The sequence below is a fragment of the Palaemon carinicauda genome, chromosome 18, assembly GCF_036898095.1.
Source record: "Palaemon carinicauda isolate YSFRI2023 chromosome 18, ASM3689809v2, whole genome shotgun sequence".
NCBI classification, from domain to species: domain Eukaryota; kingdom Metazoa; phylum Arthropoda; class Malacostraca; order Decapoda; family Palaemonidae; genus Palaemon; species Palaemon carinicauda.
The window spans coordinates 41,727,161-41,744,660 of record NC_090742.1 but is presented as its reverse complement, the minus strand read 5'-3'; the positions used below and the strand labels follow the sequence as shown (position 1 = coordinate 41,744,660).

At 44.4% G+C, this 17,500-nt stretch overlaps 2 protein-coding genes across 2 annotated transcripts in view; both read left to right on the top strand.

Annotated features, from left to right (window-relative positions):
- Positions 1 to 17,500, top strand: part of LOC137657800 (chaoptin-like) — a 706,036-nt gene that overhangs the window by 246,756 nt on the left and 441,780 nt on the right. The window lies entirely within an intron of this gene.
- On the top strand, positions 8,084 to 8,938 carry LOC137657262 (octapeptide-repeat protein T2-like). The gene has a single exon (XM_068391598.1). It carries the CDS (start codon positions 8,084 to 8,086, stop codon positions 8,936 to 8,938), a length of 855 nt encoding a protein of 284 aa, XP_068247699.1.

Below are 17,500 nucleotides of genomic sequence, written 5' to 3'. Positions count from 1 at the left end.
ATATATATATAGCTGATTCACACATTTGGAGGAGGGAAACAGACAGAAAAAACATAGTTGGGGAAACAACAAAAGAGTTGTAGGAGAACAAATACCTTGATTCCTTACCTGCTAAGGTAGCTGACTTCAAAGGTAACTGCCTCTAGAGTCGCTTTCCCTTAGGAGTGTTCAGCCAGGAGTAGACCTGCTACGCTGCAAACAACTCAATCGAGTCTGTCAAAGGGGTAGGACCAACAACTTGACTAGACTTCAGAAAATTACCTTCCCATATAAAAAAAACCTGCAACCTTACTAAAGCTAACCATCTAACCTTGCAGAAATAGATATAAACTATCTATCTGGACTAAGGGAACCGTGCCACAGGACGAGGACCTCAGACAACCATAAAAAACACAAACCCATATACAAGTACATAAACTAAGGTTGAGTGGGGGTAGTAACTCCTTTGCCTAATACAGAAGCCGCAGCTACGTATGGGCCCAAGGTATAACACTTGTCATAGTCCACTCTTACCTCTCTGAGGTAATGAGAAGCAAAGACAGATTTGCTCCTCCAGAACGTTGCGTCCATGATCTGCTTAACTGACATATTTTTCCGGTATGCCAGCGAAGCAGCAATGGCCCTTACTTCGTGAGCACGTACTTTTAACAGGGCGAAGTTTTCTTCCTCACAAAAGAGGTGGGCTTCCCTAATAGTTTCCCTCAGGAAAAAGGACAAAGCGTTCTTTGACAGGGGTTTTTGAGGATCCTTCACTGAACACCATAAGGAGTTGAAAGCACCCCTCACGCTCTTAGTGTGGGCCAAATAAGCCTTGAGAGCCCTAACCGGGCAGAGGAGGCTTTCCTGTTCCTGACCTACTAGATTCGTGAGGTTAGGGACTTCAAAAGTCCTAGGCCAGGGTTTCGAAGGGTTCTCATTCTTGGCGAGAAAGTCGAACCTCAAGGAACAAACCGCTCCATTTAGGGTGAAGCCTACATGCTTCTCGATTACCTGGACCTCGCTGATCCTCCTGGCAGTCGCTAGAGACAAAAGGAAGAGGGTTTTCTTAGTCACATCTCGCAGAGAAGCTTGCGAGATAGGCTCAAACTTCCTGGAGCACAAAAACTTAAGCACCACATCCAGGTTCCAAGAAGGGGGTCTTAAGTGCACCTGCTTCGTTGTCTCAAAAGACCTAATGAGGTCCTGCAAGTCCTTATTCTGAGATAACTCTAAGCCTCTATGCCTAAAGACGGTTGAGAGCATGCTCCTGTATCCTTTAATGGTAGATACAGCCAGCTTAGCATCCTGCCTGAGGTACAAAAGAAAGTCTGCAATCTGGCTCAGAGAGGTAGAGGACGAGGAAACCTTGCGCCTCCTGCACCAAGCTCTAAAGGTCTCCCACTTTGACTGGTAGACTCTTTGTGAAGAGATCCTCCTTGCCCTGGCAATAGCTTTCGCCGCTTGTGCCGAAAAGCCTCGAGATCTAACGAGCTTCTCGACAGTCTGAAGGCAGTCAGATTGAGAGCGAGGGGGTTTTGGTGAAATCTCTCGAAGTGGGGTTGTCTGAGAAGATCTGGACTTGCCGGGAGTCTTCTTGGAAAGTCCATCAGTAACCCTACCACTTCGGTGAACCATTCCCTCGCAGGCCAGAATGGAGCCACTAGGTTCATTTGTCCCGAATCGAGGAGAGCGAACTTCCTGACAACCAGATTGATGATCTTGAACGGGGGAAAGACATACATGTCCAGCCCCGTCCAATCCATCAAGAAGGCGTCCACTGCAACAGCTTCCTCGTCCGGGACTAGGGAGCAGTAGTTGGGGATCCTCTTGTTTAGACCGGAGGCGAAAAGGTCTATTACTGGTCTGCCCCATAACTGCCAGAGGCTCCGACAGACATGCGGGTTGAGAGTCCACTCTGTAGGAAGGACCTGTCCTCTCCTGCTGAGCATGTCTGCCCTGATGTTTCTCTGCCCTTGAACAAACCTTGTCAACAGCTGGGTCTCGTTCTCGTTCGCCCAGAGGAGAAGCTCTCTCGCATTTGAGAACAGGGAGAGGGAGTGAGTTCCCCCTTGCTTCCTTATGTACGCGAGAGCTGTGGTGTTGTCGGAATTGATCTCCACAGTCTTTCCCGACACCGAGGTTTTGAAGGCCTTGAGCCCTAACAAAATGGCCATCAATTCCTTCCTGTTGATATGCCAACTGACCTGACTCCCTTCCCAAATACCTGAGACCTCTTTGTTCCCTATTGTTGCTCCCCAGCCTGACTCGGAAGCGTCTGAGAATAACACTAGGTCGGGGTTCTTCTTGAACAAGGAGATCCCTTTTCCCAACAGAGCTGGGTCCAGCCACCACATTAAAAGATCCTTGATCTCTGTCGGAATGGGAAAAGAAAAAGTGTCCTCCTGGATCTTTCTGTTCCAAACCTTTGCGAGGAAGTGTTGCAGAGGCCTTAGGTGCAGTCTACCCAAAGGGACAAACTGCTCCAGGGAGGATAGAGTTCCCAGCAGACTCATCCACTCCTTCGCTGAGCATTCCTGCTTCCTCAAAAAGTCTGACTCTTGTCTTCTCCCCCTAAAATCCGCTCTCGAGGAGATCCTGCCCCGAAAGGGCTGTTGAAACTTCTTCTCCTCCTTCTTCAGAGGAGCAGGAGCAACAGGTAAGGTCTTTCTAGCCGACCGAGACAAAAGGTCCTGAGTAGCCTTCTGAGCCAGAGAAAGGGAGATATCTCTGACCAGAGCTTCAGGAAAAAGATGACGTGAAAAAGGGGCATAAAGTAGCTCCGACTTCTGGGCAACAGTCACAGATCTAGAGGTGAAGGAGCACAAAAGGGCCCTCTTCTTTAAGACCCCTGCTGAGAAAAGGAAAGCCAATTCATTAGCTCCATCCCTTAGAGCTTTGTCCATGCAGGACATGATACTCGTCAGGTCCTTCGTGTCCTCCAGGAGTTCAGACTTCCTGGCCAGAGTCCCGAGAGACCAGTCCAGGAAGCTGAAAACCTCGAAAACCCTGAAAATTCCCTTGACGAGGTGATCAAGCTCCGACATGGACCACATCACCTTGGCAGAGTTTAAAGCATGCCTTCTTGCCGAGTCCACAAGAGCCGAGAAGTCACCTTGGGAGGAGGAAGGCACTCCTAACCCCAAAGGTTCCCCTGTCTCATACCACATACCGGCCTTGGAAGCGAGCCGGGACGGTGGAAAAGAAAAGGTTGTCTTGACAGCTTGTCTCCGTTCCTTCATCCAATCATCCACTTTAGCGAGAGCTTTCCTGGCCGAAATTGAAAGTTTCATTTTGATGAAGGCCGAAGACTTAGTAGCTTTCTTCCTGGTGAATTGAGACTGAGGAGAACGAGGGGCCGAAGGTTGAAATTCCTCCCCATAAAGTTCCAAAAGAGAGCGAGAAAGAACCTTGTAATCGCTAGAAGAGTCGGCAGGTTTTTCTTCCTCTTCCGAAATATCTTCGAGGTCCTGCTCAAGGATAACATCCCGAAGAGTTGGGCTGCCAGCAGTCTGGCAGCGAGAGCTGTTTGAATCCTGGCGCCGAGCGCCGCTAAGATCCAGTCGGCGAGAGGCGGTATCGTCACGATGACGAGAAGCGGTATCGTCACAATGACGAGAGGCAGTATCGTCACAATGACGAGAAACGGAAGCGTCCTGAAGATGCAGGCTGCCGTCGCCTTGAAAATGCAGACTGCATTCATCCTGTTTCCTAAGAAACGAGGCAGTAACGTCCAGGCGTTTCGAAAGGGAAACGGAATCGTCACGGCGCCGAGAACGAGAGGCAGTATCGTCCTGGCGGGGGGAGAGGGGGGAAGGAAATTCCTGGCAGCGTGCCGATGAAGAGGGTGTACGTTGTCGTACGGCCGACGAAGTGCGCAGAGGTTTCTTGGGAGAGATACTAAAATCTCTCTTAGAAGAAGATCTCTTAACAGGCAAGGAGACGTCCTTACGTCTGACGGACTGAGAAGGGTGGCTGAAAGCTTTAACTAACGATGAAAGTTGTTCCTGCATAACAACCATGAAAGCTTTAGCAACCTCCGCTGGCTCTCGCGGTGCCGAAGACGGCAGTTGTCGTACGGCTTGACTGGGAGCGCTGGCAGAAGAAGCAGGGAGTTTAGCAGGATTAACTGGGCTAAGGACTCTCTGTTTCGCCCTTTTAACAGGAACATCGAAATCGTCTTCCGAAGGATCAGGGTCTCTGCTACTCGAACCGGGAGAGGGAGAGCGAGACTGCACGTCCCGGTTCCACCCTCTCTTCATTGGTCTTGATTCGTAACACCAATTACGTCTGGGAGAACGATCAGGCGAAGACACAAACGTATCCGACACGCCTTTCCTACGGCGGTCAAGAGCAGCCTGGGAGATCGCAACAGGACTGTCTGAGGCGACGACTGACCGAGGATAAGCACCTCTCACCCCCTTTCGGCTTTCGACGTACCTTCTCCCTTGGTCCTGGGAGCTTGGTAGAGGTCTAGACCTAGGGGTATGACAGATTCGATCAGTCGCCACCTCCACTGCACTTTCACAAGCACTAATTTCACCTACACCCTTACCTTTAAAGGCCTCCAACTGTGCTTTAATGGCCTCCAATTCAGCAGCTAATTTAGCATACCCAGGGTCATCCGTAGGCACAGGTCCTGTAGAAGGGGTAGAAGTCACTACATTTGGGGAAGGAATACCTTCCAAAGGGGTTACAAGCAAAGGGTCAATAGATAAATCTAAGCTAGGCTCACTAGCAGACTTTGACTTTGATTTAGCTCTTCTAACTCTATCAATCTCAAGTTTGCGCACATAGCGCTGCATAGCTAACCAATCATTATCACTTAAAACCTCGCATTCCTTGCACTTATTATCTAAAGCACATTCAAACCCCTGCAACCCATACAGATAGTGTGAAGGTCAACCGAAAGTTTCGGCAACCTCACCTTGCAAATATCATTCGGACAAACACGATAATGAATTTTCTCACTCATGATAATAAAGGAAAAAAGACAAAAAACAAAAACAACACGATTGCCAAATCCCAACACATTGTACTTCACCAAAAACGAAGTCCAAAAAGGCGATGAAGGGAAAGCGATCCGAAAAACTCTGAAAGGTGGACCAACGATTTTGTCGATCCGGCCGGCAGAGATAATCTGAGGAACAGAAAAAGGGAATGATTCCAAGTACCACCCTGTAAGGGTTGTTAACCATCTAACCACACAACCACCACAAGGCGGTTGCCGCGATTTTCGATTAAATTCTGCCGCAGTCAGAGACTCAGCTATATATATATAACTGCCAGGTAAGTTCTATTCATAAAAACAGCTGTATCCGTCTTCAGTCTTGGGCAGGTTGGTGATGTCGACGCCGATTTACACCATTACCTCACTCAGGACAGGCAGAAGATGCAGTTCAGCAACTTCCGTTTGCTGAAAGGGGTTTACTTTTTGTCATCTGTCACATGCTGTGATAAAATCACGGACATCGGCGCTCACGTATTTCCAGTAAAAACGCTCTAGGGTCTTGGCGCTGGTCTTGTGTATGCCGACATGACCGCTCATCCAACGCGCCGTGTCGCTGTCGCCAGCACCTTGGTGAACACTGGCAACGATTTGTGCTGTTCTTCTCGGTCTCGGATGACGAAGAGTTCTACATCACCAGCGTCAGACGTAGATGATCTCACAGTTCTGTGGTGGTAGTACAGCTGACCACAATGAGATGATTATTTTGTTGCTAATCTTCGAATATTGGCTTTTTCGTTTTCCGAAGTCACGTGTGGGTACTTGGAATTCACTACGTATTCAAAGATGATGTCGAGGTTACCGGATTTCCGTTCAGCAGCCATACTGACGACTTTTGGACAAATGATACTGTGATCGGTTTGTTTGTGTTTGTTTGTTAAGATTGCCTTACCTTATGCTGTTAACATCCCATGGTCCAGATCCACCAGGGCAGCCAACGCGCAGCTTAAGGTGTTAATCACCAAAACTGACGTCACACGACCTGGTCTCAATCACGTGGGTAACCAAAACAAAGTTAGCTACCCATAGAGGCAATATAACAATAGAACTCCCTTTGTCCATGTATTTTTTTTGTTTATTCATTCATTCTGTCAGTACTAGGCATGCATGATATAGTATTTACAACATACATACATATATATATACATAAATATATATATACATATATATACACACATATACACACAAACACACACATATATATATATATAAATATATATACATACATATATATATATAAATATATATACATATATATACACACATACACACACACACACACATATATATATATATATATATATATATATATATATATATATATGCATGTATATTTATATTTATATACATATATATACATATATATATGATATATGTATATATATACATATATCGTATATATATATATATATATATATATATATATATATATATATATGTATATACAGTATATATATACATATATATATATATATATATATATATATATATATATATATATATATATATATATATATATATATATATATATATATATATATATATAATGGGAAAAATAACCGTCAAAATCAGACTCCATCTCGTCTCCCTGTCTCGGAAAAATATGCGCCTATGACTGGCAACAAAATTTCCGATATTTATTCGTAAAGAATTAAACATTAAACTGATAAACGATACCAATGTACATGTAACCTAATGATTGTGTTAACCCTGATCAGAAGAAATTTATTAATATTTATAAATGATGAGATTCTGAGCAAAAACGAGGGGGTAGTATGAAACCGCGCGGGGTTAGCTTAAATCCGGTTTCAAATTACCCCCCGGTAGCCTGAATCCGGTTTCAAACTACAAGGGGATAAGATTTGGAGGGGGTAATTTGAAACTGGTACACCGGGACAAATATCCACCCACCAAAAACTGTCTGATTGTACCTTGAATTTTTATACTTTCATTTTTACTTTCCTCTACCAAGCGAGCAGCAATTCCAAGGTCTGACTTTTGGTTGACCTTCTGCAGTGCAATTGTTCAGTGGCTCCTTTCCACTTGGTAAGGGTAGAAGAGACTCTCTAGCTATGGTAAGCAGCTCTCCTAGGAGAAGGACACTTTAAAATGAAAACGCTGTTCTCTGGTCTTAGGTATTACCACAGCCTCTGTACCATAGTGTTCCACTGCTTGTGGTAGAGTTCTCTTGCTTGAGGGTACACTCAGGCAAATTTCTGTTTCCCTATTTTCTTTCCTCACTGGGGTATTTTACCTATCACTTGGGCTTATAGCACCGTGCTTTTCCAATAGGGTTGTAGCTTAATAATAATAATAATAATAATAATGCTCTCAAAATCAAAACTGCAAATTTCCTGTCTCGGGACACTAAAAAGGCTTAAGCATTCCCTGTGCATTTAAAAACAACCGCTAGCAAATGACAGTAGTGGAGAGATACACATTTCTGGAGAGCATTCGCGAAAGCTAATTGTCCAAGGAGAAAGGGAGAAAGGTGAAGGTACCCCGTGACAAAAGGGAGATAAGGGAAGAAGGTACATCAAATCAAAGGGAGAAAGGGGAAGGTACACTAAGAGGGAAGAGTAAGAACAGAAGGGACATTATGCCAGGGGAAAGGGAAAAATGGTACACCAAGGCAAAGGGGAGTTAAGGGAAGAATGGTTACCAAGGGGAAAGAGAGTAAAAACAGAAGGGACAGTGTACCAAGGGGAAAGGAAAAAAGGGGAAGAAGGTACACCAAGGGGAAAGGGAGAATAGAGAAGAGGGTACACCAAGGGGAAAGAGAGAAAGGAGAAGGTACACCAAGGGAGAAAGAGGAAGGTACACCAAGGAGAAAGGAGAAGGTACATCAAGGGGAAAGGGAGAAAAGAAAATAAGGTGCACCAAAGGGAAAGGAAGGAGAAGGTAAATAAGGGGAAAGGGAAGAAGGTACACCAAGGGGGACCAGGGAGAAAGGAGAAGGTACATCAAGGGGAAAGGGAGAAAAGAAAATAAGGTGCACCAAAGGGAAAGGAAGGAGAAGGTAAATAAGGGGAAAGGGAAGAAGGTACACCAAGGGGACCAGGGAGAAAGGAGAAGGTACACCAAGGGGAAAGGGAGAAAATGGAAGAAGGTACACCAAGAGGAAAGGGAGAAAGGAGAAGGAGGTACACCAAAGGGAAAGGAAGAAGGAACAACAAGGGGAAAAGGAGAAAGGGGAATAAGTTACACCAAGGGGACCAGGGAGAAAGGGGAAGAAGGTACACCAAGAAACCAGGGAGAAAGGAGAAGGTACACCAAAGGGGAAAGGGAGAAATGAGAAGAAGGTGCACCATAGGGAAAGGGAGGAAGGAAAAAGTACACCAAGGGGAAAGGGAGAAAGAAGGTACACCAAAGGGAAAGGGAGAAAATGGAAGAAGGTACACCAAGGGGAAAGGGAGAAAGGAGAAGGAGGTACACCAAAGGGAAAGGAAGAAGGAACAACAAGGGGAAAAGGAGAAAGGGGAAGAAGGTACACCAAGGGGACCAGGGAGAAAGGGGAAGAAGGTACACCAAGGGGAAATGGAGAAAGGAGAAGGTACATTAAACGGGAAGGGAGAAAGGAGAAAGTACACAACGACAACAGGGAAGCAGGTACATCAAAATCAACGGGAGAATGGGGAAGGTACACTAAAGGGGAAGGAAGAAAGGAGAAGGTACACAACGATAAAAGGGAAGCAGGTACATCAAGATCAACGGGAGAAAGGGGAAGGTACACTAAAGGGGAAGAAAGAAAGGAGAAGGTACACTAAAGGGGAAGGAAGAAAGGAGAAGGTACACAACGACAAAAGGGAAGCAGGTACATCAAGATCAACGGGAGAAAGGAGAAGGTACACTAAAGGGGAAGGAAGAAAGGAGAAGGTACACAACGACAAAAGGGAAGCAGGTACATCAAGATCAACGGAAAAAGGGGGAAGATTCACCAAGGGGGAAGAATAAGAACTGAAGGGACAGTTTACCAAAGGAAAGGGAGAAAGGTGAAGAAGGTACACCAGGGCAAAGGGGAGAAAGGGGAAGAAGGTACACCTAGGGGAAAGGGAGAAAGGAGAGGGTACACCAAAGGGGAGGGGAGAATGGAGAAGGTACACAACGACAGAAGGGAAGCAGGTACATCAAGATCAACGGGAGAAAGGGGAAGGTACACTAAAGGGGAAGAAAGAAAGGAGAAGGTACACTAAAGGGGAAGGAAGAAAGGAGAAGGTACACAACGACAAAAGGGAAGCAGGTACATCAAGATCAACGGGAGAAAGGAGAAGGTACACTAAAGGGGAAGGAAGAAAGGAGAAGGTACACAACGACAAAAGGGAAGCAGGTACATCAAGATCAACGGGAGAAATGGGAAGGTACACTAAAGGGGAAGAAAGAAAGGAGAAGGTACACTAAAGGGGAAGGAAGAAAGGAGAAGGTACACAACGATAAAAGGGAAGCAGGTACATCAAGATCAACGGGAGAAATGGGAAGGTACACTAAAGGGGAAGAAAGAAAGGAGAAGGTACACTAAAGGGGAAGGAAGAAAGGAGAAGGTACACAACGACAAAAGGGAAGCAGGTACATCAAGATCAACGGGAGAAAGGGGAAGGTACACTAAAGGGGAAGAAAGAAAGGAGAAGGTACACTAAAGGGGAAGGAAGAAAGGAGAAGGTACACTAAAGGGGAAGGAAGAAAGGAGAAGGTACACAACGACAAAAGGGAAGCAGGTACATCAAGATCAACGGGAGAAAGGAGAAGGTACACTAAAGGGGAAGGAAGAAAGGAGAAGGTACACAACGATAAAAGGGAAGCAGGTACATCAAGATCAACGGGAGAAAGGGGAAGGTACACTAAAGGGGAAGAAAGAAAGGAGAAGGTACACTAAAGGGGAAGGAAGAAAGGAGAAGGTACACAACGACAAAAGGGAAGCAGGTACATCAAGATCAACGGGAGAAAGGGGAAGGTACACTAAAGGGGAAGAAAGAAAGGAGAAGGTACACTAAAGGGGAAGGAAGAAAGGAGAAGGTACACTAAAGGGGAAGGAAGAAAGGAGAAGGTACACAACGACAAAAGGGAAGCAGGTACATCAAGATCAACGGGAGAAAGGAGAAGGTACACTAAAGGGGAAGGAAGAAAGGAGAAGGTACACAACGATAAAAGGGAAGCAGGTACATCAAGATCAACGGGAGAAAGGGGAAGGTACACTAAAGGGGAAGAAAGAAAGGAGAAGGTACACTAAAGGGGAAGGAAGAAAGGAGAAGGTACACAACGACAAAAGGGAAGCAGGTACATCAAGATCAACGGGAGAAAGGGGAAGGTACACTAAAGGGGAAGAAAGAAAGGAGAAGGTACACTAAAGGGGAAGGAAGAAAGGAGAAGGTACACTAAAGGGGAAGGAAGAAAGGAGAAGGTACACAACGACAAAAGGGAAGCAGGTACATCAAGATCAACGGGAGAAAGGGGAAGGTACACTAAAGGGGAAGGAAGAAAGGAGAAGGTACACTAAAGGGGAAGAAAGAAAGGAGAAGGTACACTAAAGGGGAAGGAAGAAAGGAGAAGGTACACAACGACAAAAGGGAAGCAGGTACATCAAGATCAACGGGAGAAAGGGGAAGGTACACTAAAGGGGAAGGAAGAAAGGAGAAGGTACACAACGACAAAAGGGAAGCAGGTACATCAAGATCAACGGGAGAAAGGAGAAGGTACACTAAAGGGGAAGGAAGAAAGGAGAAGGTACACTAAAGGGGAAGGAAGAAAGGAGAAGGTACACAACGACAAAAGGGAAGCAGGTACATCAAGATCAACGGGAGAAAGGAGAAGGTACACTAAAGGGGAAGGAAGAAAGGAGAAGGTACACAACGATAAAAGGGAAGCAGGTACATCAAGATCAACGGGAGAAAGGGGAAGGTACACTAAAGGGGAAGAAAGAAAGGAGAAGGTACACTAAAGGGGAAGGAAGAAAGGAGAAGGTACACAACGACAAAAGGGAAGCAGGTACATCAAGATCAACGGGAGAAAGGAGAAGGTACACTAAAGGGGAAGGAAGAAAGGAGAAGGTACACAACGATAAAAGGGAAGCAGGTACATCAAGATCAACGGGAGAAAGGGGAAGGTACACTAAAGGGGAAGAAAGAAAGGAGAAGGTACACTAAAGGGGAAGGAAGAAAGGAGAAGGTACACAACGACAAAAGGGAAGCAGGTACATCAAGATCAACGGGAGAAAGGAGAAGGTACACTAAAGGGGAAGGAAGAAAGGAGAAGGTACACAACGATAAAAGGGAAGCAGGTACATCAAGATCAACGGGAGAAAGGGGAAGGTACACTAAAGGGGAAGAAAGAAAGGAGAAGGTACACTAAAGGGGAAGGAAGAAAGGAGAAGGTACACAACGACAAAAGGTAAGCAGGTACATCAAGATCAACGGGAGAAAGGAGAAGGTACACTAAAGGGGAAGGAAGAAAGGAGAAGGTACACAACGACAAAAGGGAAGCAGGTACATCAAGATCAACGGAAAAAGGGGGAAGATTCACCAAGGGGGAAGAATAAGAACTGAAGGGACAGTTTACCAAAGGAAAGGGAGAAAGGTGAAGAAGGTACACCAGGGCAAAGGGGAGAAAGGGGAAGAAGGTACACCTAGGGGAAAGGGAGAAAGGAGAGGGTACACCAAAGGGGAGGGGAGAATGGAGAAGGTACACAACGACAGAAGGGAAGCAGGTACATCAAGATCAACGGGAGAAAGGGGAAGGTACACTAAAGGGGAAGAAAGAAAGGAGAAGGTACACTAAAGGGGAAGGAAGAAAGGAGAAGGTACACAACGACAAAAGGGAAGCAGGTACATCAAGATCAACGGGAGAAAGGAGAAGGTACACTAAAGGGGAAGGAAGAAAGGAGAAGGTACACAACGACAAAAGGGAAGCAGGTACATCAAGATCAACGGGAGAAAGGAGAAGGTACACTAAAGGGGAAGGAAGAAAGGAGAAGGTACACTAAAGGGGAAGGAAGAAAGGAGAAGGTACACAACGACAAAAGGGAAGCAGGTACATCAAGATCAACGGGAGAAAGGAGAAGGTACACTAAAGGGGAAGAAAGAAAGGAGAAGGTACACTAAAGGGGAAGGAAGAAAGGAGAAGGTACACAACGATAAAAGGGAAGCAGGTACATCAAGATCAACGGGAGAAAGGGGAAGGTACACTAAAGGGGAAGAAAGAAAGGAGAAGGTACACTAAAGGGGAAGGAAGAAAGGAGAAGGTACACAACGACAAAAGGGAAGCAGGTACATCAAGATCAACGGAAAAAGGGGGAAGATTCACCAAGGGGGAAGAATAAGAACTGAAGGGACAGTTTACCAAAGGAAAGGGAGAAAGGTGAAGAAGGTACACCAGGGCAAAGGGGAGAAAGGGGAAGAAGGTACACCTAGGGGAAAGGGAGAAAGGAGAGGGTACACCAAAGGGGAGGGGAGAATGGAGAAGGTACACAACGACAGAAGGGAAGCAGGTACATCAAAATCAACGGGAGAAAGGGGAAGGTACACTAAAGGGGAAGAAAGAAAGGAGAAGGTACACTAAAGGGGAAGGAAGAAAGGAGAAGGTACACAACGACAAAAGGGAAGCAGGTACATCAAGATCAACGGAAAAAGGGGGAAGATTCACCAAGGGGGAAGAATAAGAACTGAAGGGACAGTTTACCAAAGGAAAGGGAGAAAGGTGAAGAAGGTACACCAGGGCAAAGGGGAGAAAGGGGAAGAAGGTACACCTAGGGGAAAGGGAGAAAGGAGAGGGTACACCAAAGGGGAGGGGAGAATGGAGAAGGTACACAACGACAGAAGGGAAGCAGGTACATCAAAATCAACGGGAGAAAGGGGAAGGTACACTAAAGGGGAAGAAAGAAAGGAGAAGGTACACTAAAGGGGAAGGAAGAAAGGAGAAGGTACACAACGACAAAAGGGAAGCAGGTACATCAAGATCAACGGGAGAAAGGGGAAGGTACACTAAAGGGGAAGGAAGAAAGGAGAAGGTACACTAAAGGGGAAGGAAGAAAGGAGAAGGTACACAACGACAAAAGGGAAGCAGGTACATCAAGATCAACGGGAGAAAGGGGAAGGTACACTAAAGGGGAAGAAAGAAAGGAGAAGGTACACTAAAGGGGAAGGAAGAAAGGAGAAGGTACACAACGACAAAAGGGAAGCAGGTACATCAAGATCAACGGGAGAAAGGGGAAGGTACACTAAAGGGGAAGAAAGAAAGGAGAAGGTACACTAAAGGGGAAGGAAGAAAGGAGAAGGTACACTAAAGGGGAAGGAAGAAAGGAGAAGGTACACAACGACAAAAGGGAAGCAGGTACATCAAGATCAACGGGAGAAAGGAGAAGGTACACTAAAGGGGAAGGAAGAAAGGAGAAGGTACACAACGACAAAAGGGAAGCAGGTACATCAAGATCAACGGGAGAAAGGAGAAGGTACACTAAAGGGGAAGGAAGAAAGGAGAAGGTACACAACGACAAAAGGGAAGCAGGTACATCAAGATCAACGGGAGAAAGGGGAAGGTACACTAAAGGGGAAGAAAGAAAGGAGAAGGTACACTAAAGGGGAAGGAAGAAAGGAGAAGGTACACTAAAGGGGAAGGAAGAAAGGAGAAGGTACACAACGACAAAAGGGAAGCAGGTACATCAAGATCAACGGGAGAAAGGAGAAGGTACACTAAAGGGGAAGGAAGAAAGGAGAAGGTACACAACGACAAAAGGGAAGCAGGTACATCAAGATCAACGGGAGAAAGGAGAAGGTACACTAAAGGGGAAGGAAGAAAGGAGAAGGTACACAACGACAAAAGGGAAGCAGGTACATCAAGATCAACGGGAGAAAGGAGAAGGTACACTAAAGGGGAAGGAAGAAAGGAGAAGGTACACAACGACAAAAGGGAAGCAGGTACATCAAGATCAACGGGAGAAAGGGGAAGGTACACTAAAGGGGAAGGAAGAAAGGAGAAGGTACACAACGACAAAAGGGAAGCAGGTACATCAAGATCAACGGGAGAAAGGGGAAGGTACACTAAAGGGGAAGAAAGAAAGGAGAAGGTACACTAAAGGGGAAGGAAGAAAGGAGAAGGTACACTAAAGGGGAAGGAAGAAAGGAGAAGGTACACAACGACAAAAGGGAAGCAGGTACATCAAGATCAACGGGAGAAAGGGGAAGGTACACTAAAGGGGAAGAATAAGAACAGAAGGGACTGTGTACCAGAGAAAGGGGAAGATGATACACCAAGGCAAAGGGGAGAAAGGGAAAGAAGGTACATCAAGGTAATAGGGAGAAAAGGGAAGAAGGTATACCAAGGGCAAGGGAGGAAGCGAGAAAGGTGTGCCGAGCTTTCAACAGATCTCTTTCCCTTTGAAATATATTGACAATCTCTTTCTTCAGTTGGCGAAAGACGTCGTTAGGTGCGTTATTGGAATTTTATTTTGGAGCCAAAACAACTTTTCAAGATATAAAGGCCGTTTGTTATAAAAATTTCAAATTGATTTGTGTCAAAACTTTTGATAGGATTTGCAATATATATTTTGTTCATGTATAGTGACATGAAGGCAGAAGAACTCAAACACAAATATAATCACGTGTTACTTCAATGCCAAATATATGGTGACTGGGAGTATGTCCCTTTGAATATATTTACACTTTTCAGTGGATTTAGCGGTGCACACTTCCCTTTGTAGATCCTATAATTCTACATAATCTCAGTATCTTTCTCTAATCTTGTTGCTCAGATTCCCCCTTCCCTGTCTCAACATTTTCCTCGTCTATTGTAGAAATGTCTTGTTCTCTCCTTTATTATTGCATCTAATTCTTTCCGATCCCCTTCTCTCATATATGGCCCCATGCCATCATTCATTCTTTGGTCTTACATTGCTGCTTCTTCTTGTGAGTTACTCAACTACTCACTATGGAAAACAAGGAAAACTAAGGAGGTAAAACGTACCATGTGTAATGTGAATCTCTTCCATCACACTAAAGATATATATGGATTCAATAACTCGGGATATCGACACTAACTTTTCCTAAAACCCAGACCATATGCTCTTAGAAACGAGAATTGATTATATTCTCGGTTATGTACTGTATGAGGCAGGACATAAAATTAACATTGCGATTTATGCAATTTTTTAAGAAACTCTTGGTTTTTACAAATGTAAATGGCATTTATTTTTAGAAAAGATGTTCAAGTCACAATGTTGCTAACAATAATAGTATATAAACAATCACCATTAAGGAAATAGGCATGTCATATATGAAGTCGTCTTTTCTTATCACTCAAATAGTTATGACCAAGGATAAAATTAGGCATAAAAATGGTTGAACGGCTTTCCTGCAGTTCTAAATCAATAAGTACCGTAACGACTTCCCTCCACGAATGATGAAGTACTTCTGTCATAAGTTTGACAAGAAAATAGGAATAATGACGAGAAAAGAATATGATACAGACAGTCAGAAGCGCAAATGGAAGGAATAACGTGTAGGCCCCGAACTTCTCGGCACGGTTCTGTAATAACATCCCTATTAAAATGCAAAGCTCACATTCTTCGTGCCAGCCAACAAACCAATTTATTCTCTCAGCATTTGGAGATGTAATGCTAAATGACTATTTTTCGATACCAATTTATAGACACAGTTCGTAAATACAAATGCTTTAAAAGTTAAATTAACTCCCACAAATATTCATCTCTCTCTCTCTCTCTCTCTCTCTCTCTCTCTCTCTCTCTCTCTCTCTCTCTCTCTCATTGCCGAGTTTTCTATCTGAATGATTCTTAAACTCTTAACGAACATTTTGGTCCATTTAAACTTGCCTCCTAAGTTCGAAACCATTACTTTTCGACTCCCAAATGCCCTCCCCACCCCTAATCTCACCTCCCCCATTCCCAACAGCTTTATTCAACCCTCACGCCTACCAACCGTCGATCAACCAGTCAAAAATCTTTCAAGTTTTGTTACTGAATGCTTTTGTCCTCTCCCGACTGCAATCTGGGCCACAAAAGAGCATTTATTTAATCAAGATGAACGTTTGAGCCGAAATGGAAACGAAAATAAACGAGAGGGAAAAATTGGCTGGCAGAGATCTAAGTTTTTGAAAAGGTCATCAAGGCTGGGTGTTCAATGGAGGATCCATTAAGCAGCTCGATGCCGCACTTTGATTGGCTGCGAAACGACAAGCTTCAACCAATCGGCGTTAAACTGATTGTTTGATGTATATTATTTTTCTGTTTATTACGTTTGTCATAAATGCTATTTTGGGGTGACTTAAAAAATCACGAATATGAAAACCCTATCAAAATATTTCATTATCAATATAAATATTTTCAATAAACAAAATAAAATTCTAATAGCATGTTAAGGATATCCTTTCATTACAAACTTGAACCATATTCAACAACAAACAAAATATTTGATATTAAATAAAAATATAATATCAATACACAAAATAGTAATAGCAATAGCAATTTTAGATAATCAACAACAAACAAACGAATACAAGAAAATCTTACAATCAAATGAAAGGACCCGGGCCAACCATTTTTGTTTCTTTACTTTTGATCAAGGATGGCGATAGTACCCTAACGTTAATTATGATGCAAATTTTATTGAGACAGAGGTAATTACAGAAGATGGGGGGAGGGGCGAAACTAGGCGACACGACCCCAGCCTCCGACGAGAGGGGAAGATTGAAAAGTCACACAAAGCTCCATTTGGGGAGTCCCTGGCAGGTGGTAGGTACGCTCAGGTCCAGTCGGTCGGTCGGTGTGGACTGAATTCAAACCTAATTGCTTTCTTGTTTTTCTTATCCGAACCGATGGAGGAAAAGAGATGAGAGAGAAACAGAAGGAGGAGCAGAATGTAAAGAGAGACTTGAGAGTAACTGACGGCAATGACTCGACTTTCATGAGTGTAATAATCTGGAAAAAAAAGATGTGAAAGAAACAGGAGGAGCAAAATGTGGACTTGACGAAACTGATGGGAATGACTAAACTTTCTTATGAAGTGTAAGAATCTAACCGAAAGGAAAGGACAAGTTAGGGATGGGTACAATAGTATAACAGAAAAGAAAAACAGAAAATATATGTCGTGCTGATATTTTTCAATAGAGGTTTTTCAAATGGTGTCTCTGTTATGATTCCGAGTAAGTAAATATCACATAAAAAGTTATAATTGAAGAGTAAGGACTGTAGAATACAAAAGTTCTAATTATACTTGAGGTGGCCGTTGTGGTAACGTCCCTGACTGGTGAACGCCAGACTGAGGTTCGAGCCACGGACAAACCCATTAGTTCCTTGTCATCTTTGTGAGCTAAGGATGGGGTGTTTTGGGCGAGCCTATAGATCTATTTGTTGGGTCATCAGCAGCCATTGCCTGGCCCTCCTTAGTCCTAGCTTGGGTGAAGTAGGGGCTTGGGCGCTGATCATATATATGGTCAGTCATTGTACTGCTTCATAGAACAATGTCACTATCCCTTGCCTCTGCCATTCATGAGTGGCCTTTAAACCTTTAAACCAAA

What these genes read in the sequence shown, in the direction of transcription:
- LOC137657262 (XM_068391598.1), top strand. Translation starts at nt 8,084, where the DNA reads ATGGAAGAAGGTACACCAAGAGGAAAGGGAGAAAGGAGAAGGAGGTAC.